Source organism: Fusarium falciforme, chromosome 6, assembly GCF_026873545.1.
Source record: "Fusarium falciforme chromosome 6, complete sequence".
NCBI lineage: Eukaryota > Fungi > Ascomycota > Sordariomycetes > Hypocreales > Nectriaceae > Fusarium > Fusarium falciforme.
This window is the reverse complement of record NC_070549.1, coordinates 1265020-1287518: the sequence shown is the minus strand read 5'-3', so window position 1 is coordinate 1287518 and position 22499 is coordinate 1265020. Positions and strand designations below refer to the sequence as shown.

General features: G+C 52.5%; 7 protein-coding genes and 1 pseudogene across 8 annotated transcripts, besides 1 other annotated feature; 5 read left to right on the top strand and 3 right to left on the bottom strand.

Moving 5' to 3' along the window:
* Window positions 1-110: 110 nt before the first annotated feature.
* NCS54_00794200 (Hypothetical protein) lies at window positions 111-2007 on the top strand (the record flags this gene model as incomplete). Its single annotated transcript, XM_053153344.1, has 5 exons — window positions 111-223; window positions 328-1007; window positions 1065-1384; window positions 1442-1537; window positions 1597-2007. The coding sequence occupies 5 exons, from the start codon at window positions 111-113 to the stop codon at window positions 2005-2007; spliced, it is 1620 nt and encodes a 539-aa protein (XP_053009319.1).
* A 960-nt stretch (window positions 2008-2967) lies between these two features.
* Window positions 2968-8126, top strand: NCS54_00794100 (SEC7 domain-containing protein; the record flags this gene model as incomplete). The annotated part of the gene is made up of 8 exons (XM_053153343.1): window positions 2968-3400; window positions 3468-5974; window positions 6023-6312; window positions 6363-6705; window positions 6754-7142; window positions 7194-7300; window positions 7359-7741; window positions 7797-8126. The coding sequence occupies 8 exons, from the start codon at window positions 2968-2970 to the stop codon at window positions 8124-8126; spliced, it is 4782 nt and encodes a 1593-aa protein (XP_053009318.1).
* Window positions 8127-8697: 571 nt separating this feature from the next.
* On the top strand, window positions 8698-11776 carry NCS54_00794000 (Hypothetical protein; the record flags this gene model as incomplete). Its single annotated transcript, XM_053153342.1, has 3 exons — window positions 8698-9649; window positions 9715-9815; window positions 9893-11776. The coding sequence occupies 3 exons, from the start codon at window positions 8698-8700 to the stop codon at window positions 11774-11776; spliced, it is 2937 nt and encodes a 978-aa protein (XP_053009317.1).
* Window positions 11777-11799: 23 nt separating this feature from the next.
* NCS54_00793900 lies at window positions 11800-13326 on the bottom strand (annotated as a pseudogene). Its single transcript has 4 exons — window positions 13194-13326; window positions 12738-13135; window positions 12232-12681; window positions 11800-12174 (listed from the first exon to the last, which is right to left on the bottom strand).
* Window positions 11800-13326: a sequence feature.
* Window positions 13327-14074: 748 nt separating this feature from the next.
* NCS54_00793800 (Hypothetical protein) lies at window positions 14075-15914 on the bottom strand (the record flags this gene model as incomplete). The annotated part of the gene is made up of 3 exons (XM_053153341.1): window positions 14075-14331; window positions 14393-14947; window positions 15008-15914. 3 exons carry the CDS (start codon window positions 15912-15914, stop codon window positions 14075-14077), a joined length of 1719 nt encoding a protein of 572 aa, XP_053009316.1.
* A 1713-nt stretch (window positions 15915-17627) lies between these two features.
* Window positions 17628-17968, top strand: NCS54_00793700 (Hypothetical protein; the record flags this gene model as incomplete). The annotated part of the gene is made up of 2 exons (XM_053153340.1): window positions 17628-17757; window positions 17823-17968. The coding sequence occupies 2 exons, from the start codon at window positions 17628-17630 to the stop codon at window positions 17966-17968; spliced, it is 276 nt and encodes a 91-aa protein (XP_053009315.1).
* Window positions 17969-18132: 164 nt separating this feature from the next.
* Window positions 18133-20726, bottom strand: NCS54_00793600 (Pre-mRNA-splicing factor SYF1; the record flags this gene model as incomplete). Its single annotated transcript, XM_053153339.1, has 3 exons — window positions 18133-20370; window positions 20436-20606; window positions 20667-20726. The coding sequence occupies 3 exons, from the start codon at window positions 20724-20726 to the stop codon at window positions 18133-18135; spliced, it is 2469 nt and encodes an 822-aa protein (XP_053009314.1).
* A 635-nt stretch (window positions 20727-21361) lies between these two features.
* On the top strand, window positions 21362-22431 carry NCS54_00793500 (Hypothetical protein; the record flags this gene model as incomplete). Its single annotated transcript, XM_053153338.1, has 6 exons — window positions 21362-21376; window positions 21432-21544; window positions 21602-21612; window positions 21685-22059; window positions 22112-22230; window positions 22270-22431. The coding sequence occupies 6 exons, from the start codon at window positions 21362-21364 to the stop codon at window positions 22429-22431; spliced, it is 795 nt and encodes a 264-aa protein (XP_053009313.1).
* Window positions 22432-22499: the final 68 nt, after the last annotated feature.

The following is a 22499-nucleotide window of genomic DNA, read 5'->3' as shown; positions in this document are numbered from 1 at the left end:
AACCATCCTCTCGCTCCGCCGGTCTTTTGCCAGCGCACGACAATCTTGCGTTCGAATTCGAGTGCGATCTAGGGACGCGACGCCCAGCGTCTCCGCGCAAAGGTCGTTCAATGCCCTCCTATGCCTTGCCAACGGCCAACTCCAAGATGATGCCCCGGCACAACGCCGCCGCCTATTCCAACGGCTACCCACGCGGCAACACTTTTGACATCTCTCCACACAAGTAGGTGCCCCTCCTCTCGGCTCATGCAAGCTGCAAGCTACGTCTCTGGGCGTCGCATGCGCATGATTCTGGGAGTCTATTGCTGACCGTTGGATGCTCACCAGGTTCCAACCACGAACATTGACACCCGCTCAACGCCGTCGCAAGAAGCTTCTTGTTCGCCTCGCCGTCGTCGGTCTTATTCTGTTCGCCTTCAGCCTGTGGCTATGGCCGTCCAGCTCTGTCGCCTCCCTCGTTTCCTTCGGCCTTCTCTCGACGAGCGGCACTCCTGAGCTTGAGACAGTTCGATACTACGACTTGACCACAGTCCAGGGCACCGCCCGTGGATGGGAACGTGAGGAGCGCATTCTTCTGTGTGTGCCGCTCCGAGATGCCGAACCTCATCTTACCATGTTCTTTTCCCACCTTCGCAATTTCACCTATCCTCATCACTTAATCGACCTTGCTTTCCTCGTCTCCGACTCCAAAGACCGAACGCTCGAGGTATTGTCAGAGAACCTTGAGGCGATCCAGGCCGACGAGGACCCGAAGCAACCCTATGGCGAGATATCTATTATTGAGAAGGATTTTGGTCAGAAGGTCAACCAGGATGTCGAGAGTCGTCACGGTTTCGCTGCGCAGGCCAGTCGAAGAAAGCTGATGGCACAGGCTCGCAACTGGCTGCTCAGCGCCGCGTTGCGACCATATCACTCCTGGGTTTACTGGCGTGACGTCGATGTGGAAACTGCTCCCTTTACGATTCTCGAGGATCTCATGCGCCATAACAAGGATGTCATTGTTCCTAGTAAGTCAATAACCACCATGTCTTTGCGCAAAGTTTCGCGACACTAACCCATTCCAGACGTTTGGCGGCCGTTGCCTGACTGGCTTGGTGGAGAGCAGCCCTATGATCTGAACTCTTGGCAGGAGTCTGAGACGGCCTTGGCGCTCGCCGATACGCTTGATGAAGATGCTGTGATCGTCGAAGGTTACGCCGAGTATGCTACATGGAGACCTCACTTGGCGTATCTCCGCGATCCATTTGGCGACCCAGACATGGAAATGGAGATTGATGGTGTTGGAGGAGTCAGTATCTTGGCAAAGGCCAAGGTTTTCCGATCTGGTGTCCATTTCCCGGCTTTCAGCTTCGAGAAACATGCCGAAACAGAAGGATTTGGCAAGGTGAGTAACTCGCTCGTCGCAATTTATAGTTTCCGAGATACTGACGTGACTGGCTAGATGTCCAAGAGAATGAAGTACTCTGTTGTAGGCCTGCCACACTACACTATCTGGCATTTGTATGAGCCTAGTGTGGATGATATCCGTCATATGGAGGTTTGTTTCCCCTTCTTCCTTACACCTACTGAGTCCTCTCGATCTAACGCTTGCTGCAGGAAATGGAGCGAGAGCGACTTGCTCGTGAAAAGGAGGAAGAAGAGAAGAAGAAGAACCAACAAAAGATTAAGGAGGAGTACAGTGACACCCGGAATGAGTGGGAGAAGGATAAGCAAGAGATGCAGGATCTGGTGGCGCAGCAGAAGCCTATCAAGGAGCAAGCCAACGCTCCCAGCCGAGACGGTTTGGCCAAACCTCATAAGGGCCAGGGTGATTCTGCCGACTCTGTGAAGGATGCGAGCATACCAAAGGCGGCCAATGAAGAGGTCAAGGCAGTCAAGGGAGAGGAGAAGGCGGTCAAGGAAGGAGGAAAGCCGGCTGGGCAAGAGGCAAAGCCGGCTGAGGGAGCTGCAGCCAATGCGGCTGGCGATGCCGCCCAGAAGGAGAAGGTGGTCAAAGCAGCTGCTTGAGCAGCGTCTGGCCAGCGGAGGCTATGAGCTGTACAATATATGACTTTATGGGCGGCCTTGGGGTTGATTCGGAGGACGCTTCCAGTTGGGCATGCAGGATGTGCGAGGGTAACTACCCTCGAGGAAGTTGTAGAAGGCGTTTGGTTGGGAAATGGTTACTGGTTACAAGCCAACGAAAAGATACAAGATTAATCGCTTGGACATTGCCATATTACTCGACTTGAGAGCAACGTCAGCATGGCCTGGTTTGGACACTCGATCCAACTCTCCCCCTTTCTCAGATATGACCAGCTACCCTGTCGCTCATAAGGCAAGGTCCCCACTAAAAAAGATACGATGAGCTCCATGAACCATGAGCTAAATACTCATTCGTGAATGGACAACCTCTGAACAGCGTAAAGAACCAAGGTTAAGGAAGGTGTTGGACCAAGAATAAAAAGCAACTCGCAGGCTGTCTTCGTACGCACCTATCGGATTGTCAAGGTGGACAGTGAGACTGACATGATATTTTGCGTTTGTTGAGCCTTACAGTACCCAAAACTGTTCAGACTGTACCAAATAAGGGGGTCAGTGAAGTCCCTGGACTGTTGACAGCTAGCCAATCAGCGACATCGCTGGACGACACCTTGGAGAAAGACAGAGCGCAACTTCCACGCGACGTTGTTAGTGGTGCCTTAGCTAGCAGTGTGCGCTACGTAGCGATTTGATCTTCCATCATCCACCCTCACAACTGTCCAGGCAGCGCCCGACCTCCTACCAGCGGTCTCCAAGATTCCCTAGAGAGGACGCGGTCTTCGTGTCTTCTGGGAACACTTGTCTTCTTTTTCCCGCTGTGCGATACTAAATCCAGCCAGTTGGCAGCTCCTACAGAACCTCCGATTCCAACGTTCTCGGCCGCCCCGAACCTGAGCCAATCGCTTGGTCGCACATTTCGACGACCGTTCTCGAGCCCAGAAGATCATGAATCGCGATGAACAGCAACCCGTAACGATGGAGAGCCCTCGGCCCTCTGGGGTTTCCAGCTTTGAGCACCGCACCCTCCCTCCTCGGATGCAATACCGAAGCCGACCCGTCTCTGTCGCAGTCGACCCTGTGTCGTTGGTTATTTCAGAATGCATCTCGATAACTTCCGCCATCCAGAAGCATGCGCGATCACCGCACTCGTCCGTGTCCGCCATTCTTGGAGGAAGCCCCAACCCCGTTCATCTTGGGCCTCCTAGCCCGTCTCCGCGCGGGAGGAGTAAGAGCCCCGCGGCGAGGCTCAGCGACGATGCGTCCCATGATGGCCTCACCAATCGTTGGGGACTGCGCGGCCAGAGAGGCAAGAGCATGCAGGACAACCCCATGATCACTGGCTTTGGAAAGTTGAGGCATGAGCTCGCTGGTGTCAAAGGTGCGTCGACCCTCACAGCTCGCTCCCCCGTCATGATAGGTTGTTGTAGCTAACATTCTGCGTCCAGATATCCGGTCATTTGATGCTCCTGCAATCCTTGCACCGTTCCTGCACGTCATCCAAGCCAAAGGCACCGCCGCCCCCATTACGATTCTGGCCCTCGGCGCACTGAGGAAGTTTCTGGCATATGGCTTCATCTGCCCAGAGTCGCCCCGATTTGCCCTCGCGATGCAGTCCCTCTCAGCCGCCGTTACACACTGCCAATTCGATATTAGCGACTCGGGACAGGTCGAGGTGGTACTTCTTATGATTCTAAACCTTATGGAGGACATGATGTCAGGCCCTGGCGGAGATATCTTGAGCGATGAGAGCGTCTGCGACATGATGGGCCGTGGCCTCGCCATCTGCTCCCAACCACGATTTTCTCCCGTGTTGCGCAGAACCGCTGAGGCGTCCATGGTTAGGATGTGTCAAATCATATTCGAGGACATCAAGCACCTCGAGTTTGAGGCTGGCGAGGACGCCGATGCGTTGGAGCAGCAAGTGGACGACGACCTCGATAGCGTCAGAATGGAGGCCCCTGCCCCTGAGGCCGAAGGTTTGTCCGCCGAGCCCACGAGTTTGGGACTGTCTGGAACAGCGACCCCAGACCCTGAGCGGAGTAGCAGGGAGACAGCGTCAAACTCGGAGACACCTCAAGCCACTGCGAGCGAGCCAACTGAAGAGACGGAGTCTGTTGATCTCAGACCCTATTCTCTGCCTTCTGTTCGCGAGCTTTTCCGGGTTCTGGTCAATTTCCTGGACCCTCAGGAGCGACAGCACACTGACAATATGAGAGTCATGGCTTTGCGCATCATTCATGTCGCTCTCGAGGTATCTGGGCCCTTCATCTCTCGGCACCCTGCATTGGCTGTTATCGCCGAGGACCGCTTGTGCTGTTACCTCTTTCAGCTGGTGAGATCCGATAACATGGCTATCCTTCAAGAATCTCTCACTGTTGCTGGCACACTACTCGCGACCTGCCGTGGTGTTCTCAAGTTACAGCAAGAGCTGTTCTTGTCTTACTTGGTCACATGCCTCCACCCCAAAATTGAGATTCCTCGGGAACCTGGAATTGAGCCATCTCTGTACTCTGGCATCCCACTGAACCCCAAGCCCAACAGTGGGCGATCGACCCCCGTTCCAGTCGGGGAACGCCAAAAACTTGGCTTGGAAGGGGGCGCCCGCAAACCGGATGCTCGTCAGGCCATGGTTGAGAGTTTAGGAGTGTTGTCGAGAATGCCAACATTCATGGCGGAGCTTTTCATCAACTACGATTGCGACGTTGACCGAGCTGATCTTTGCGAGGATATGATTGGGCTTCTCTCGAGAAATGCTTTGCCGGACTCAGCAACATGGAGTACGACAAGCGTCCCCCCCCTCTGCCTCGATGCCCTGCTGCGATATATCCAGTTCATCGCCGAACGGCTGGTTGATGACCCTGTTACTGATGGTTATCCCGATCCGGCCACTTTGCGGGAGCAGAGGCGGAGAAAGAAGATCATCATCAAGGGAGCAGGCAAGTTCAACGAGAAACCTAAAGCAGGCCTGGGCTACCTGGAGGCGCAAGGCATTATCGAGAATGCCAGTGACCCTGTGGCTGTGGCCAAGTTCCTCAAGGGAACTTCCCGTATCAACAAGAAGGTGCTCGGTGACTTCCTCTCTAAGAGAGGCAATGAGGCCATCCTTGAGGCTTTCCTCGATTCCTTTGACTTCTCTGGTAAGAGAGTGGACGAGGCCTTGAGACAGTTCCTCGAGTCATTCCGCCTGCCTGGAGAAGCGCCTTTGATTTCCACCATCGTCGAGTCCTTCTCGGACAAGTACTGCTCCAATGATACCACAGAAGAAGTTGCAGATAAGGATGCGGTGTACATTCTGACGTATGCCATCATCTTGCTGAACACCGACCAGCACAACCCGAACCTGGACGCCAAGAAGCGCATGACATTGGAGGACTTTTCCAAGAACCTCAGGGGAACAAACAATGGCAAGAATTTTGCTCCAGAATACCTTGAGGTCATCTACGAGTCCATCAAGTCCAACGAAATCATTCTTCCTGACGAACATGACAACAAGCACGCCTTCGACTATGCCTGGAGAGAGTTGCTCCTTAAGACTGAGTCTACTGGAAGCCTGATCATTTGCGATACGAATATTTATGATGCCGACATGTTTGCTACGACTTGGAAGCCAATTGTTTCTACCCTGTCTTATGTTTTCATGTCTGCCACGGACGACGCTGTCTTTGCGCGAATCGTCACTGGATTTGACGAATGCGCACGCATCGCCACTAAGTACCGGAACACCGAAGCCCTCGACCAAATTGTCTATGTCCTGAGCCACATGTCTACTTTGGCAACCGAATCTCCCTTCAACACCTCGCTTAATACCGAAGTCCAAGCTGGGGACGGCAGTGTTATGGTTAGCGAGCTCGCTGTTAAGCTGGGCAGGGACTTCAGAGCCCAGCTTGCGACTCTGGTGCTTTTCCGTGTCGTCACTGATAGCGAAGAGTTGATCCGCAAGAGCTGGAAATATGTATGTTTTCCATCTATGGACTTGAAAAAAATGCTAATCATCCCCTAGATCATTCGCATATGGCTCAATCTGTTCACCAACTCTCTGATACCATCCTTCTCCCCGAGCAGTTTGACAGCCATGCCTCTACCACCCATCCCCTTGCAAACCCCCTCACAGGTCATCGATCGAGTGGCACGAAACGCAGAGACAGGCTTCTTTTCTGCTTTCACTTCGTACATCTCGAGCTATGCCGCCGATGACCCGCCAGAGCCATCCGATGAGGAATTGGAGAGCACGCTTTGCACTATCGATTGCATCAAGTCTTGTAAAATGAATGCGGTATTCGACAACCTTGCGTAAGCTTGCCTTTCTCCTTTCCGGTACCCTAATGCTAACAATTATGTAGTAAACTTGATGCGTCGGTTGCCAAGGCAGTGGTGGAGGCCCTCATCGATCAACTTCCAGAGGACTCTACAACGACGGTGATCAGTGTCAAGCATGAGAGCATGCCTGGATCTCCCACAAACGGTCACGTTCCTCCATCAGGACACCTCAGATACGACCCCAGTGTCACCTACCTTCTGGAATTCTGCACTTTGTTGGCAACCAGGGATGAGGAGTCTATCGAGGATATGGGCAAGGTAGTTTTCGACACGCTCCAAGGCGTCCTTCGTGACTCGGGAGAATACCACGCGATCACGGTGTCCCGAGCTGCGTTCTACGCTCTCAAGCTCCTCAAGACAGGCTACGTAGGTGTTGTTGCTGGCGTGCCCCAATCTCACACTGACACCTTCCAGGATCACGACTTTGTAAATGTTCCTTTCTTGCTCCATACCATCTCAAGCCTACCACAAGATGCACTGGGCAAGAACTCGGATCTGGTGTTGCAGGGCCTTGCGCTTTGCATCGATGAGTCTGGTCCCTTGAGGCGTGAAATGATGACATCGCCCGACTTTTGGGCCATCCTTCGCGCCTTAGCTAAACGGCCTGAAGCAGCCGCGCTGGTATTCGAGATCCTTGAAAAGGGAACTACTGGAACACCACCCGCAATCATGGCCGACAACTATGAGGCGGCAATCTCGTTGCTCAACGATTTTGCTTCTGCTGCCAGCCCCAAGCACCCTGTAATTCAGACACGGAGCCCTCGACCTCAGAGGTCGAACCCACCTAAGCAGGACAAGAAACGGTACGTGTCTTCGTCTGATACGGAAGCTAATTCACTAACATGAGATGATAGCCAAGCGGAAGCTGTTGCGAGAGGGTCCAAGGCTGTCAATATGCTGTACAACATGACGGATCGCATTCCTCATCTTATGCAGCAATCTCAGCTTGAGAGCAGTGAAGGTTCGTCATGACTGTCAACATCACTACGAAATGAACTTTGCTAACAAAATTTGCCTAGCTTGGTCAGCGTACTGGTTGCCAATCTTCCAGGCCTTGACAACGCAATGCGCAAACCCTTGCAGAGATGTTCGACAACTGGCCTTCTCCGCCCTGCAGCGATCTCTTCTTTCACCAGAGCTGACCTGCAGTGACCCGAAGGAATGGACTGCTATCTTCGGCAAGGTTCTATTTCCCTTGATCATCCAACTCCTCAAGCCAGAGGTTTTCTCATCTGACCGAGATGGAATGAGTGAGATGAGAGTCCAGTCCGCCTCCCTTCTTTGCAAAGTGTTCCTCCAGTATCTGGTGCTCCTTTCTGAATGGGATGGCATGCTGGATCTCTGGATTAAGATCATCGAGATTATGGACCGCCTCATGAACAGTGGCCAGGGAGACAGCCTTGTAAGTCGAATGAGAATCTCACTGGTCGGGTAGTCACTGATATTGCATTGCACAGGAGGAGGCAGTTCGAGAAAACCTTAAGAACGTGTTGTTGTTCATGGCCAGCAGTGGATACCTGGTTTCACCAAACAAGGATTCCTCTAAGGAGGAGCTATGGTCAGAGACTTGGAAGCGCATCGATCGTTTCCTGCCCGACCTTCGTGGCGATCTTGCTCTAGATGAGCCTGCGGTCGAGGAAAAGGCCGAGAGGAAGAGTGCGGAAAAGAAAGAAGAGCACCAGGAGCAGGCTGAAGAGGGCAGTGACAAGGTTGAGGAGAAGGGTGAAGAGGCCGAGGAAGCGGAAAAGAAAGAAGAGAAGAAAGGGGAGGCAAGCGAGGAGCAGTAAATAATGACCACTGGCGGATAGAAGAGGGTGATGGTATTACCACTATGGTGCTGAGGCGTCTGGATGATGATACGTTGTGATATTAGAATGGCTTAACAGAAGCACGCTGTACAAAACGCATAATAGAACAGCTCTGTTGATTGATAGAATCTGGTGACCTGACCCCTTGTGAACTGAAGTCGTGGAGGCGTTCTGGGCGTTCATGTGACGCGGCTCTTGCCAAGACAAGTGGCTGGTCCCTGAGGTCGCTACGCAACGACGTCATCTGAACTGTGGGGTTCATGCAACATAGCACAGAGCTCGCGATAAGGAAGTTAAAGGTAACCACCGACCATCGGGTACCTTGACGTGAGAATTTGCTTGCTTGCTTGGAAGATATCAGTTTACGTGCACAGTTTACGACTCTCTTGGAACCAGGCAGCTCATCCTTAGGCTCGAAAAGCCCAAAGCACCCTCCTCCTTCGACATTTCCACTCGAGCTCACATTTCCTGGCATTGCATGCAACGAACTCGGATACTTTGGCTATAGTAGTCCGGATTTGGCTGTGGGACATGCCACACGCCTGTCAGGATGTCTGAGTATGGTGTCCCCGACTCGCTCAGCTCAGGGCCCTCGGATGCCCTCCCGACCGTCAGCGACGCGAGCGGTGACGCGCCCGTTTTCCCTTTGCTCCAGAACAATGGCGCCGGAAGCCCTTTATCCTCGGAGGCACCCGGCGGTCCAAACCAGGTCGGGGAAGACGACAACGATGACGAGCCTGCGGTAGCGAAGCCCTTCATGCGGACGACGAGCCCCGACCCTTCTGCACGAACAGTCCCTGATACCTTTGACGACCGAGTGCCCGACCGACTGATATACAAGATGCACAAGTTTAGTCTGTATGAGACGGCGAGTCGGTATTATATCGTTGGCGTCGATGTCAGCGAGAAACGGTACAGGATTCTCAAGATCGACCGAACGACTGAAGGTGCGGAGTTGAACATGACGGACGACAAGATTGTGTACAGTCTCAAGGAGATGAATCAACTGTTGGACACCATCGACGACGGCAACCGAGGAACGGGCGGAATCAAGCTACGCTGCACCACATGGGGACTACTGGGCTTCATAAAATTCACCGGGCCATATTACATGCTCCTTATCACCAAGAAGAGCACCGTCGCCATGGTGGGAGGGCACTACATATACCAGATCGAGGGCACAGAACTGGTTCCCCTAACGCCAGCCAAGTTCAAGCCGGACGCGCGCAACACTGAAGAGCAGCGGTTTCTCGGTATTCTGAACAATCTCGATTTGACCAGGTCCTTCTACTACAGTTACTCTTACGATGTCACGCGCACTCTACAGCACAATGTCATTCGGGAGCGCGAGGCCCTGGCTCAGGGCATCTTACCACCATCGGACGAGGATTTCAACTCGATGTTTGTGTGGAACGACTACCTATTGCAACCAGCTGTCAAGGCTCTCAGGGACCCTTATGACTGGTGTCGGCCGATTATCCACGGATATATCGACCAGGCTGGTGAGTGTACCATGGAGTGCAATATGATGGTTATAAAGGAAGGGCTTACTGACAGTTGGAGGCAGCCCTGTCCATATACGGGCGTACTGCTCATATTACGGTTATCGCAAGACGATCACGATACTTTGCCGGTGCTAGATTCCTAAAACGAGGAGCTAATGATCTGGTATGTGACCCCTTCCTCGCCTATAGCATCAGAGGCTTGAAGCAATCAGTCGGCAGTATGCTCACCACGTTATCTAGGGCTATGTTGCCAACGATGTTGAGACAGAGCAAATTGTTGCTGAGTCACTGACAACATCTTTTCACGCACCTGGTCCCCAGCTCTACTGCAGCCCGCAGTATACCTCCTATGTCCAGCACAGAGGAAGCATCCCGCTTTACTGGACCCAAGATAATACTGGAGTCACACCCAAACCTCCGATCGAGCTCAACTTAGTTGACCCTTTCTACGGTGCGGCTGCCCTGCATTTTGATAACCTCTTCGAGCGTTACGGTGCACCAATCTATGTTGTGAACCTGATCAAGGCCAAGGAACGTCAGCCCCGTGAATCCAAACTACTGGAGGAGTACACGCATGCCATCGATTATCTGAACCAGTTTCTACCCGAGGGAAAGAAAATCATCCACAAGGCGTGGGACATGAGCCGGGCTTCAAAAGTGCGTGGCGGTGATGTGATCGGTAATCTCGAGCTCATCGCCGAGTCGGTAGTCACCACGACGGGATTTTTCCAAAACGGTGACGGTATCACGAGCCCTATGACGGCACAGAATGGTGTTGCCAGGACCAACTGCATTGACTGCTTGGATCGTACAAACGCAGCACAATTCGTCATCGGCAAGCGGGCGTTGGGCCATCAGCTACACGCGCTGGGCATCCTTGAAAACACTGCGGTCGAGTACGACACAGATGCGGTAAATCTTTTTACACACATGTGGCATGACCATGGTGACACCATTGCCGTTCAGTACGGTGGTTCGCAACTCGTCAACACCATGGAGACATATCGCAAGATCAACCAGTGGACGAGTCACTCGCGAGACATGATTGAGAGCTTCAAGCGCTATTACAACAACTCTTTCCTTGATAGCCAGCGCCAAGAGGCTTATAATCTGTTCCTTGGTAACTACATCTTCACCCAGGGCCAGCCGATGCTATGGGACTTGGCCACCGATTATTACCTCCACCATGCCGATCCGAGAGACTGGTCTCTTAGGATGAGACATGACTACATCAACTGGTTCACTCCGGCATATCTTGAAGAGAGGAAGGTCCCCCCATATGTGCGCAAGCGGGATATTGCCCGCACTCACCCCGTCGAATTCTTTGATGATTATTGGCTCGAGTACTATAGACCCTCAACACTCTCATCCTTCCCCAAGATGTTTGCCTATAAGATGAACTCGACCATCAAGTATATTCCCCTCAAGTCGACGCAGGATGGCCGATACGATCTCAGTCCCTTCCGAGTCCGTACAGAGGGTGATGTTGACCACGGCGACAAGAAGAAGCACAAGAAGGAAGCGAGCAAAGGCAACGCGCCAACCCAGATGCCAGGAGACACTAGGGGGGCAGTCAAGAACGGTGCCCCTGAGCCAGCTCCAGGCCAGTCGCCAGCGAAGGTCATCTCGCTCCAACGTTGGTTGCAGCCAGCTCAGGACAAGACTGCTCACCAAAATGGCATACGACTGGATACGACACAGCCCTTGCAAAGACCTGATTCGCCTACAAAGACGAAGCAAACGGCTTTGGAAAAGTCCAAGGCTGCACAGTGGACTTTCACTAAGGCCGTCCACGACTCTCTGAACCCATCCGTGGCAGAACAAGAATATGAGGACTACGAGCGGTACATCAAGCACCCACAAAACCTTCCTCTTGTTGTCTCAAGCGATACTCCCGTTGACGTTGATTCATCCGAGTATCAGGAATATGTCAGTGGTGGCTGGCAAGATGAAGGTTTGATGGTCAAAGGGACTGAGGAAGAAATTGACGTCTATGCTGAGCTGCTCAAGGTGGGTGAGAACCCACTCACAGTGACTGAAGAAGATGGCCCAAAGAAGAGATACAAGGCCTATAGGAAATGGCTACGTGGAAAATCCTTCTTTAAGCAGCAGCCTCTGGACTAGACGTACAAGCACCTCCTCAGTCGCTAAGCCAAGGCCGAGGTAAACAATCTTGCCAGCCGAGGCTCCTTCTCCAACACTTCATCGAGCCGAGCAGGACGCTTGGAATCGTCCTCAGCCCAGAGAGCTTGCAAGATCTTGGATGTGTGTATCAATTCTTGAGACAGGGCTTCAGCATCGTCTTTGGAGACTTGGGCTGAGCTACTCTCGCTCTCCTCGGTGACGTTTAGCCAGCACAAGGAAAGGATTCGGATAATCTGTTCAGCGTGCTCGGTTTGTTGAATTCGAGGCCAGCAATTGGCAATAATGGCGTTTAATGCTTGTGTCGCAGCGACAACAGTGGGAGGATGTGCGGTCGCGAACGGATCTGTCATGATCGACGAGATCATTGAGAGGAGGTTCTTTGTTTAAGTTAGTGCGATCCGGCGGTGTTTCTTGACTTTGTACATGCGCCTTACCTTTAGGTGTTTGGTTGAATAGATACCCAAGCAATTGACTATCGACGCTGTTTTCTGCATCAGAACTTGGACAATCCGGGAGTATTGAGAGGCATGGAAGTGTCCGGCGAAGATGCCGTCTCTGAGGGCCTTGTCGAGTAGTCGGCGACGTTCAGGGTTTTGAAATCCCTCTGAAGACTCGGCCAGTTTGGTGAGCACATCGTAGGCCGGACTGAGGACTGTTGTGGACTGCTCTTCGGGCGTGACACTGGGAAGGTAAAGAAGCATCGGGAATGTGGCATCCTCGAAAACTCGGCCGATTCCTGTATTCTGAAGCACTTGGCCTGGGCATTTGGCCACGAAAGAAGCCAGAATCTCTAGTCCTCTTGACTTCACGTCTATGGACTCGTTCTCTACGAGGGCAAGAAGAACAGGTGTGAATAGTGGCCAGTGTTTTTGGATGAGAGTCGGCTACCAATCCCCCAGTATTAGTGAAATTCAGCTAGGAGATGTAGAAACAGACTAACCGTAGACATATTCACAGCCCATTGCATCGCAGTTTCGGCCCAAGGAGCTTCATCTTTCCATGTTTGGACTTCTTCAAACATTCGAGATCGATCTCCGGCCGTGGAGTACTGGGACGGCCGCCCGGAAGCCGTGATCCTGGAGGAGTGTCTAGTAAAGAGAGGCTTCAGGGTCTTCTGGAGGACTGGCCCCACGATGAAATCCGTCATTCCTTCATCAGTCAGTTGTTGGGCAAGAAGTTCTGTTGCAGTGGTTGCAGAGATGGATGTAGTCCAAGGATCCCGGGTATCCGTGACACGGATGAGCTTGAAGCGAGTATCTTCGTCCAGGACGAGAGAGTATTTTGATGAGAGAACACTCAAGCAAGCTAAACCTGCTTCCACAAGAAGGGCAGAGTCTTCTGTGTGGGATTAGCGACCGACAAAATGAGGTGTGAACACTTGGGCCGATGGACATACCTGTGCCGTTCTTCACTGATAGCACCTTGCTGTTGATAGCTTCAACGAGCTTCTCGGCTTGTCCATCTTGCAGATCACAAGTTTCTTTCGCTAACAGATGACCAGCCACACGTAGAATTGCTTCGTGAAGATCCTAAGCCTCCACTGTATCAGCAATGGCATGCTCAAGAACTGAGCCTGGCACTTGACGAGAGGATCAAACAAAGGGATACACACCGATGCGTCCTCACAAGCATTTAATTGGTCAATCGAGTCTCCCAAAGCCCCATTATCTAGAGGACCTGAGCGAAGTGCAATAAATGATTAGCTCTACCGTGCTTCTCAGGCTCCCGCTAGGAGGCTTACCCGAGAGTGCATCGAGGCGTTCAATATTTGAAGGGCCTATCAGGCCATCCAGCACGCTAAAGGCGGGATCGAGGGGAGGCTCAGACATTTCTAAGAGCCTGGGAGAATTAAGATTAGGGAAATGGCGTTGAGGTTTTGTTGGTGCTGTAGATACCTAGTTACCCAAAGGTCTAAGTTAGGAGCTTGGCTATGAATTCCGTGAGGATTTCTGGTGAAGGGAGTACGGTGTGAACACCGAGCTCTAGACACAGTACGTGATTAACATGGCCAGATTCAGAACAGAACATTCCTAAATATGGCTTCGCATACTTGACCTGTTTTTCGACGCATGAAACAATAAGATAATTGTGTCGCCACTTTAGTCCTCGGCTTAAAATGTAGCGACGGACAACGATCCGTTCTGCACCGTGGACAAGCAATTGGATTCTACACAACGCTATGCACCCTCAATATGGAGTATGTATTGGTAGATCCGTCTCAAACATTGAGAGAGGAGGTATTTCTAGCATTTTTGGATGAAAGTGCTGCTACTATTTCTACCGTATCCCCAACTCCTCGCGCCTCTTCCGCACTTCTTCAATAGCGCCTGCTGGGTTAGTCTCGCCGGGATGACGGAGCTGCCATGCGACGCAAATGTCAAGGGCTTGCCCAGTCCATTTCCCTGGCTTGGTCCCTAGAGCTTGAGCCAGCTGGCGCCCGTCGAGAAGACGCTTCAGCAATGGGGCATTGTAGACATCTAGCTTAGCCAGATGGTCGAGGAAGGCCACCCAGCTCGCGACAAGCTCTTCTTGTTCTAACCGCCTTGTTAGCATCTGTCTCACTGAGCAAGTCATTCAACGCCGATTTTTACTCACTCTGTGACTTTTCTTGGTTCCACTCCTGAAGAGTTTCCATGGCTTCGACCAGCAGGGCGTTCAAGACCTGTAGTCGCCATGAGCCTGCTGGCATATCCCATTTTCGAATAGCCATGCCAAATCGATCGCGCTCTTGGATGAACGACTCTCCATCGCAAACACCCCTCTTCAATGTCATGATTTCCTCGCGGTGTCGATGTGAAGCCGCAATAATGTCTGACAACTTGTTTGGGGCTTTGAAGCCTTCACGGGCGACCACTGCCACAAGTGGGAGGGAATTTGCCTTCTTTCGGAAATTCTGGGGCTCTTCCACCGTCATCCAGGGGCAGATAGCAGCAAGATTCCAGGCGGTATAGGTAGCATCGTCGGTTTGGACTAATCGACTAGCAATGGAGGATGGACTTTGGTCTTGCAGCAAGTCTTGAAGGCAGCTGTAGGCAACTCTCCACCGGGAGTCATCCGGTACAGGAAGGCCCTCTCGAGTGGGGTCTGTAAAGATGGCAGGGAAGAGCTGCAGCTCATCAATGAACTCGAGGCTTTGATGAGGATGGGCACCTGTCAATGTGTTAGTTGGGCTCATAGACCGACCCAATCAGGGCTTGAGTGTTGTCCAACCTTTCAACATCTTCTCCAGCTCCACGCCGACTCGTTCTCGGCTGATCTTGAGGCGTAGTGCTTCAAGAACCTTGGGATCCGCCATGAACTTTCGTGTGTCGGGGTCAATTGTGAACTGAAGTCGGCTGGCGAAACGGACAAGACGCAAGACCCGTAGAGGATCATCCATGAAGGTCTGGAAAGGTTCGAGGGGAGTCTTGATGATCTTGGAATCCATATCTGACAGTCCACCTGTGAAATCTTCAATGCGATCGTCATGCAGGTTGTAGAATAGAGCGTTGACCGTTGCATCGCGACGGCGAGCATCCTCTTCAGCCGTACCAAACTCCATCTGGGGATTGCGACTGTCCTCGGTGTATGTTTCTTTGCGAAGGTTGACAAAGTCGAGATCAAGACCAAAAATCTTGACCATGGCTGTCTCCAAGTGCTTGGACTTCTCAGGGTTACGAGCAACGTTGTGCAAGCTGCCAATGTCGTCGGGACCAATACCATGCTTGGCGATGGCGTCTGGCTGTTCGCAATAGTCGCACATGTGCTGAGCAAACGGAACACCTGTCATGGAATTGATAGCGACATCAATATCGTGGCTCTGGATGTTGAGGAGCTTGTCGCGGACCCAACCACCAGCCCATCGAAGGACAATAGGCTCGGGCGCGGTGCCGGCCTCGTCTATTGACTTGGCGACATCGAGAAGAAGGCGACGGAGTTGCTGTTCCCGAGGAGTAAGCTGAATTGTAGTTGTAGCCATGGCGGGGCTTGAGGCTCGAATGGATGGCCGAGTTGGAGATGAGGATGAAGCGGTTGAGAGTGCTGCTATTTTATAGCTCGAGTGTGTATGCTTGTCCTTGAGGAATGAGTCAAGCTTCCTCTTCATGGCAGAACCCGGAACAGCCAGGCGCCTGAGCATAGAACAGGGCCAAATCAGCAGGATTCTCAGCCACACATGCGGCAGCCTGAGTAATTTTCTTGGGGGTAGATTTCCTATGCTGTTGAGATGAAGGATCTTGACAACTTGTTCGGGGCAAGACTTACCTCTCTACTCTGCTTAGCAAGACACGCGATAGAGAATACGCTGGAAATATTTGAGGAGTGGCCTATGATTAGCATATGCCTCTATTCTCTTGAAAGAATGGCGATGCCGAACAGTGATCTTTTGGTGTTTCTAAAACAAGCATCCAATGTGCTCAGGCAAGGCAGGCCAGGTTGCCTTGGTGCTGATTGGCCAAGAGAGCTTTGCCCGCACAGTGTGAGTCAGATTCGCCGGATGACTAAGCTCTCGTCAAGATGTTGTGTGTTCCATCGAAGGTTTGAGCTAAGGTACTTGCCAACGCAGCGAATCACGACTCGCTTCAAGAACGCGAGTCCATTAATCGATTACTCTTTCGGTGCTTAAGCAACCTTTTATTAGACAGCTTTGACCAATAAGCCATGGGATACTCGGTCTGGATGTGCCGGAACTTGGACCGTGGACTAGGGGAACGACACTAGGGCGAGAGCCGGGATGGAGTGAGTGAATGATCTCGACCGGGCTGAGCACGATGCCTCGGCAGTTTCGTAGATCTGCCAAGGAAAGCTTAAAAGGGCAGCTTGACCTTCTGAAGAGACGCCGGGAGATGTACGCCATCACTCAGCCACATCTTACGTCGGCCTGTTGATGACCTCACCTTGTTCCCCCAAACCCCTCTCTTCTCGTTATGTCTTCTGGTATCCGCAACACTTACTGCCATTGCAACTTTGTAGCCATTGCCGCACGCTCAAATGAGTATGTGAAGCTTGGTTGCCCAATTCTCAGCGGCCTGCTCCTGTGATTGCCAGTAAGCTGGCAGAGAGCTGAGTTGTCAGTGGTATCTCCTACCAAGGCAGCTGTCCAATCGCCGTCTGAAGAGGGTCACCACTTCGTATGAGAACGTCCCATTCCGCAGCCATCCGTTGCTTGAGCTCGTGGGCAACTTGCCTGACAGTTCTGTTGCCCGGCTGCCCCGTCAAATGGCCGTTTGAGGAGCAAGCGAGATATGGTCACGGTACCTCTGTTAGCTTGTCCCTTTGTCCTTGTAGCGTTACACGGCCACCACCATCTTGCTGCCTCGCCATCATCAAGGGCCCCTCACCCAATCGCCGAGCTCCCTCGTAGTTGGAGGTTGCTGATCTTTTACCATCTCGTCGCTGTAGGTGTACAGGAGATTAGATGGCGGCAACCTCTCATCTTGATGCTTGTCCATTCACCACAAGTCTTCTCCGTATCGTGACCATCACCGTGACGTCAATGGCCACGGTGATCCGGACTCTGCGCCACGCCCGTCTGCCCCCTTACGTACGGTTGGCTGTCTCCGTATCTCGACGAACCAAGGACCGATCCAATTCCATTGCAAGTCACAATCTGGTTAATCTTTGATGAAGCGAGGACATGGTAGAGACGTACAAGCTTTGCGGGGTAAACCCTCCCGCTTTTCCTTCCTGTGAAGCATATAAACACCCAGGCATCGAACATCCCAGACCTACTTTCTGATTGTGTTATTCTGGCCAGCCACGAGAGCCTGCAACTGAACACAAACCACTCCAAATATCGTTTCTGAAACCACACGACTTACGTGCCATTGATCGATCTCCAACCAGTTGAACCATGGAGCAACCCATCAACAACCCGCAGGGCACTGAACAGCCCGTCGTAGACCAGTCTCCCGTCGTTGGTTCCCCCCCGCAGGATCGCCGGGCGAGCGATGCACAAGACCGCCGGATGAGTGACGAGTGGGGTCAGAATCACTTGTCACACTGCCTTGAGGCATCAGTTGTTCTTTAACGCTGACAACGAATACAGACGCTTCCAAGGTCCCCCCTAGCCGGTTCCAAAAACGAAAGGGTTCCATCTATGCCACGCCGGGATCCCGAGATGGCCATGTTGACAGGAACTACGCCGACAAGTACTGGTCCAAGATGACCGAAAAGAACTGGGTCAGCAAATGAGCATAATCTTTTGAGAGGAACTGCGCCTTTGGGCGATATATATTGGATGTATAACAAAGAAAGGATGGGATGAAGAAGTGAAAGGAACAAGTCGTTGAGAAACCATCTGTACATTAAACCTATTGCGACCTACCCAAACCAGAAAACCTTCCGAAATCGCCGTATCAATCATCAAGACCGTCAATCTCGATCGCGTCAGGGTTCGAGGTAACGGCTGCCGGCACCGGTTTACCCCCTGTTGGGCCTGTGCTTGCTGCCACGAATCCTTGTGGTGCCCTTGACTGTCTCTCCAATGCTGCCATTGCGTCCACAACTTCAGCATCTTCTGCACCACCGGGTCGGCGTTGGCTACGTGCCAATGCTTGTGATGCGATGAAATTGACATCCGTGTTGTACTGGGCCTGCACACTTCGCTTGATCCGCAACATCTCTTTGAAAGTGTCCTCGTTGCCGTGCTGAACTTCGAATTGCTCCCATTTCGTCCAGAAGTCGGGGTTGGTTCGAGGGTCGCAGAACTGGGAAGCGTGTCCGTAGATTGCGCGGGCTCGGTCGATTTCGCCCAGCCTCTTCTCCATGTCTGCAAACTTGAGGCACATGTCCTTGGCTTCAGCATCAGGAAGAGCTGCAATGGCCCTCTCATAAATTGGCCTGGTCGATGTGAGGCCAAAGTTGGAAGCGGACTTCGTGATGTAAAAGTTAAACATGTCGGCACGGTCCTCGTCTGCAACCGCTCGGGTAGCTCGCTCGTAAATACGCATGGCGTGTCGAGCTAGTCCACGCTCCTCTTCGAGGTTACCATACATCAAATAAATCGTTTTCGCGAACTTGGGAGGGCAATCTTCGACAGCCTGCTCAAAGAGATCGCGCAGTCGTTCAATCCCAATCTTCCGGTCAACGGCCTTGGTTAGATATAAGTTCCAGAGCTCAAAGGCAACGGGATAGCTGAAGAGATCCAGGCCTCGTTCGTAGATCTTGAACGACTCCTCGTAGTACTTGTGTTCTTCTAGCAGGTTGGCGTAGTTGACCACGGTCTGAGGTGTTGCAATGCGAAGCTCGAATATTCGTTCGTACACCTTCTTAGTCTCCTCCAGGGTCGAAACACTCTCCACGAGATCGACATAGAAGCTCCAGAGCTTCCAGCTCTTGTGAACTCTTTGCTGCGGTGATAGGGTCTCATCGAAGTAGTCGACGGTAGATCGTTTGGGTGCCTGTACAGCCTTTGCCATGATTCGGACGGCATCATCAAAGTTTTCGTTCCGCAACTCCATCTCTGCCCATTCAATCCACATGTCAGCGAGCTCAGCCACGGACTTGAAGGGGACCTTGACAGCTTTCTCCATGATGATGCGAGCATTCCGCAAATCGCCACCACGCTCGTAAAACTTGGCGTAGTTGGCCCAAAGTTGATGAAAGGCGCCAACAGCCCGTTTTGGCTGAATGGCTGCGATCGCATCGGTATATGTCTGCGCAACTTCTTTCTTGTTATCGCCCCAAAGAGCTACCCTCTTCTCCCATTCGGGTACACTGTTAGGGTTTTGTCTCAAAAGGACGTCGTTGAGAAGAAAAGGTCGGCGATCCATGAGCTGTTCAAAACGCATCATTCTGATATCCAGCTCGAAATCCGCATTCTCGTCCTCGATACCCTTTTCAGCCCGCGAAGATGCCACTTCCATGAGAGCGCCGATGATGGACTCTTCGAACTCGGTGTAGGCCTCGAAGATAAGGGTGAAATCTCGGACGGTCATGACGGTGGTAATGCCCTCTTCGAAAACATCACGGGCCCGTTCAAAGCTTCCTCGTCGGATCCAGTAGGTCGCTAACCCTGACCAAAGCTTTCCTCTTTGGTCAGCGAATCGAGTGATGCCACTTCTAATGATGCGTTCGGCGTCGATCCCCGTCTCGTACCCAGTCTCGATTTCAGCTGCGTGTTCGACGAGCAGGTCAACCATCTCGCTCCAAAGTTCGTAATGGCCCTTCCCATGCTTGCTGTTGAAACGCGTATTGTTGAGAATGTCGATGAATTTCAGGGCAGCCTCAGTATAAAGGCCTGTCTGCACAAGAAGTTCGATGAAGTCCTCGGCATCCTCGGGATGAACTTGCATATACCGTCGCCAGATCTTTACGGCCGTCGTTCCTGCGGCGGAGTTGGCGAAAGGTCGATAGACAGCCCAGATGCGGTTATGTTGAGTGATCGGAAGGGCTCTTAGGGCGCGATCGAAGGTTCGTCGGGTCAAGGTCACGAGCGGCTGCTTGGTGAGGAACTTCAGATACATTTCCCAAATCCTGGGCATCTTGTTCAGCAGGATTAGAGCTCTTTCGAAGAGGGCATTAACCTTGCGGTACTCGGCGGCGAAAATCGCAGGGTTCAGTTTGGCCACATGCTTTACTCGGAATACAAGATACTGACTCCTGTTAGCTATGATGTGGACCGCGAAGAGGAGGTAAGAATAGTGGACTGAAGACGTACTAGCTTCCAGAGCTTGTAAGATCGAGGCAGCTGGGCGCATGCCCGCTCCATCACGAATGCTTGCTCAACCACAGTGCCATGGCGGGCCTTGAATTCAATGTATGCTAGCCAAGGCTTAACACTAGCGGAGTTGCGGAGGATATCTTGCTCGTAGACGGAATCTTCGTTGGACTGGTCGCAGAGAGGGTCAGTTTTGGCTTGATTGCGGACACGCGTTGGGGATGGGCGTACCACAAGGTGCAGTTGCGGCTGTCTGCGCGCCCCATTCGGGGTTGTGACAATGGGGGCCATGATGATCGAAATGGCCGTTTAAGCAAGAAAGGTGACGGACAGGGTTTCGCGAAGAGAGCGGGCGAGAGAGATCAGTGTGAACCGTACATCGTCGAGGCCAGTCGAGAAGGTGAAAGAGGGTCTGCCTGAACGCAGCGACGCTGCGACTTTTATGCTCCTCAAAAGCCGATCCGTGACCGAGTGATCGGTATCGTGACCGTCCGGGCCGTCGTCGACGCTTCCAATGCAGCGCGATCCAACGGAGCGGAGGCGAATGATGTCGACAGACGCTCGTGAGGCTTGGTCGCGTAACTTTTGTTGTATTTTTCCTCTGGGCTCGCGCTGGTCAGCGACGGACAAGACGGGCGGGTCTAGCGGCCTCTGACAGAGCTCCACCGAGAGTGTAGAGTGGAGGTTGCTCGCTTAGAGCGATATGTGCTGGCTGTTTGTGTTCTTGGCAGGTACCAGCTGCCCAGCAACTGCGCCCGACCGCACCTTGGCAGGGTGGCAGGCAAGGTAAGCTACCGGCTTACCAGTTGACGTTAGTGCACGTGTGACGAAGGTGCCTTGATACAACTTGAAGCTCCGCCAACCCTCAACCAATTTGACATTCTGGACGGAATCTGCTCCGAACACACCTATAATCGCTGTTCAAGATGTCGGGAGCTGCAGTGAGTCGTCGAAATTGGGTTACTACCATGGGGATGGAAATACTGATGACCTCAGGATCGCGAGGCCGTCTTCCCAACCCGGCAGTCGCTGGGTATCATGAAGGCGAAGCTCAAGGGGGCGGAGACTGGGCACAGCTTGTTGAAGAGAAAGAGTGAAGCTCTTACCAAGTATGGATTGTCCTAAAGATTATGCGATTCAGTAACTGACCGAGTACTTCCATTTAGGCGATTCCGAGGTCCGTCACCCCATCCCACGCCCTGTCCGCCGTTCGAAACCATCATCGCATGCTGATACCGTAGTACTACAGAGATCACGAGACGAATCGACGAAGCCAAGCGGAAGATGGGTCGAGTGATGCAAATTGCGGCCTTCTCTTTGGCGGAAGTGACGTACGCCGTGGGCGGCGACATTGGATACCAAGTGCAAGAATCCGCCAAGTCGGCTCGATTCCGCGTCCGCACCAAGCAAGACAATGTTTCCGGTGTCTTGCTGCCAGCTTTTGAGAGCTACCAAACCGAAGGCAATAACGATTTTGGCCTGACAGGTCTGGGCAAGGGAGGACAGCAAGTTCAGCGATGCAGAGAGACTTATGCGCGAGCCGTGGAAGCTCTCGTTGAACTTGCTAGCTTGCAGACGGCTTTCGTCATCCTCGACGAGGTCATCAAGGTCGTCAACCGACGTGGTCAGTCACTTGGACTCCCATGTCCTGTCCTAGTACTGACTGAGATCTCTAGTGAACGCTATTGAGCACGTTATTATCCCACGAACCGAGAACACGATCAAGTACATCAACTCCGAGCTGGATGAGTTGGATCGTGAGGAGTTCTACAGACTCAAGAAGGCAAGTTTACTTGTTCGCCTGCGAAGACGTATCTAACCAAACTCGTGATAGGTTGCAAACAAGAAGCAACGCGACACTGCCGCTGCCGATGCCGAGATGAAGGCAAGACGTGCTGCGCAGGCCGCAGCCCAAGGCGGCGAGCAGCCTCAGAAGGAGGAACCAGCACCAGCTGATATTCTCGGCGCTGAAGATGACGAGGATGTCATCTTCTGAGGATTCGGTGAGAGGACAGTCACCAATCATCATTGGGCCGATAGGGGAACAGATGGCAGGATTAACTA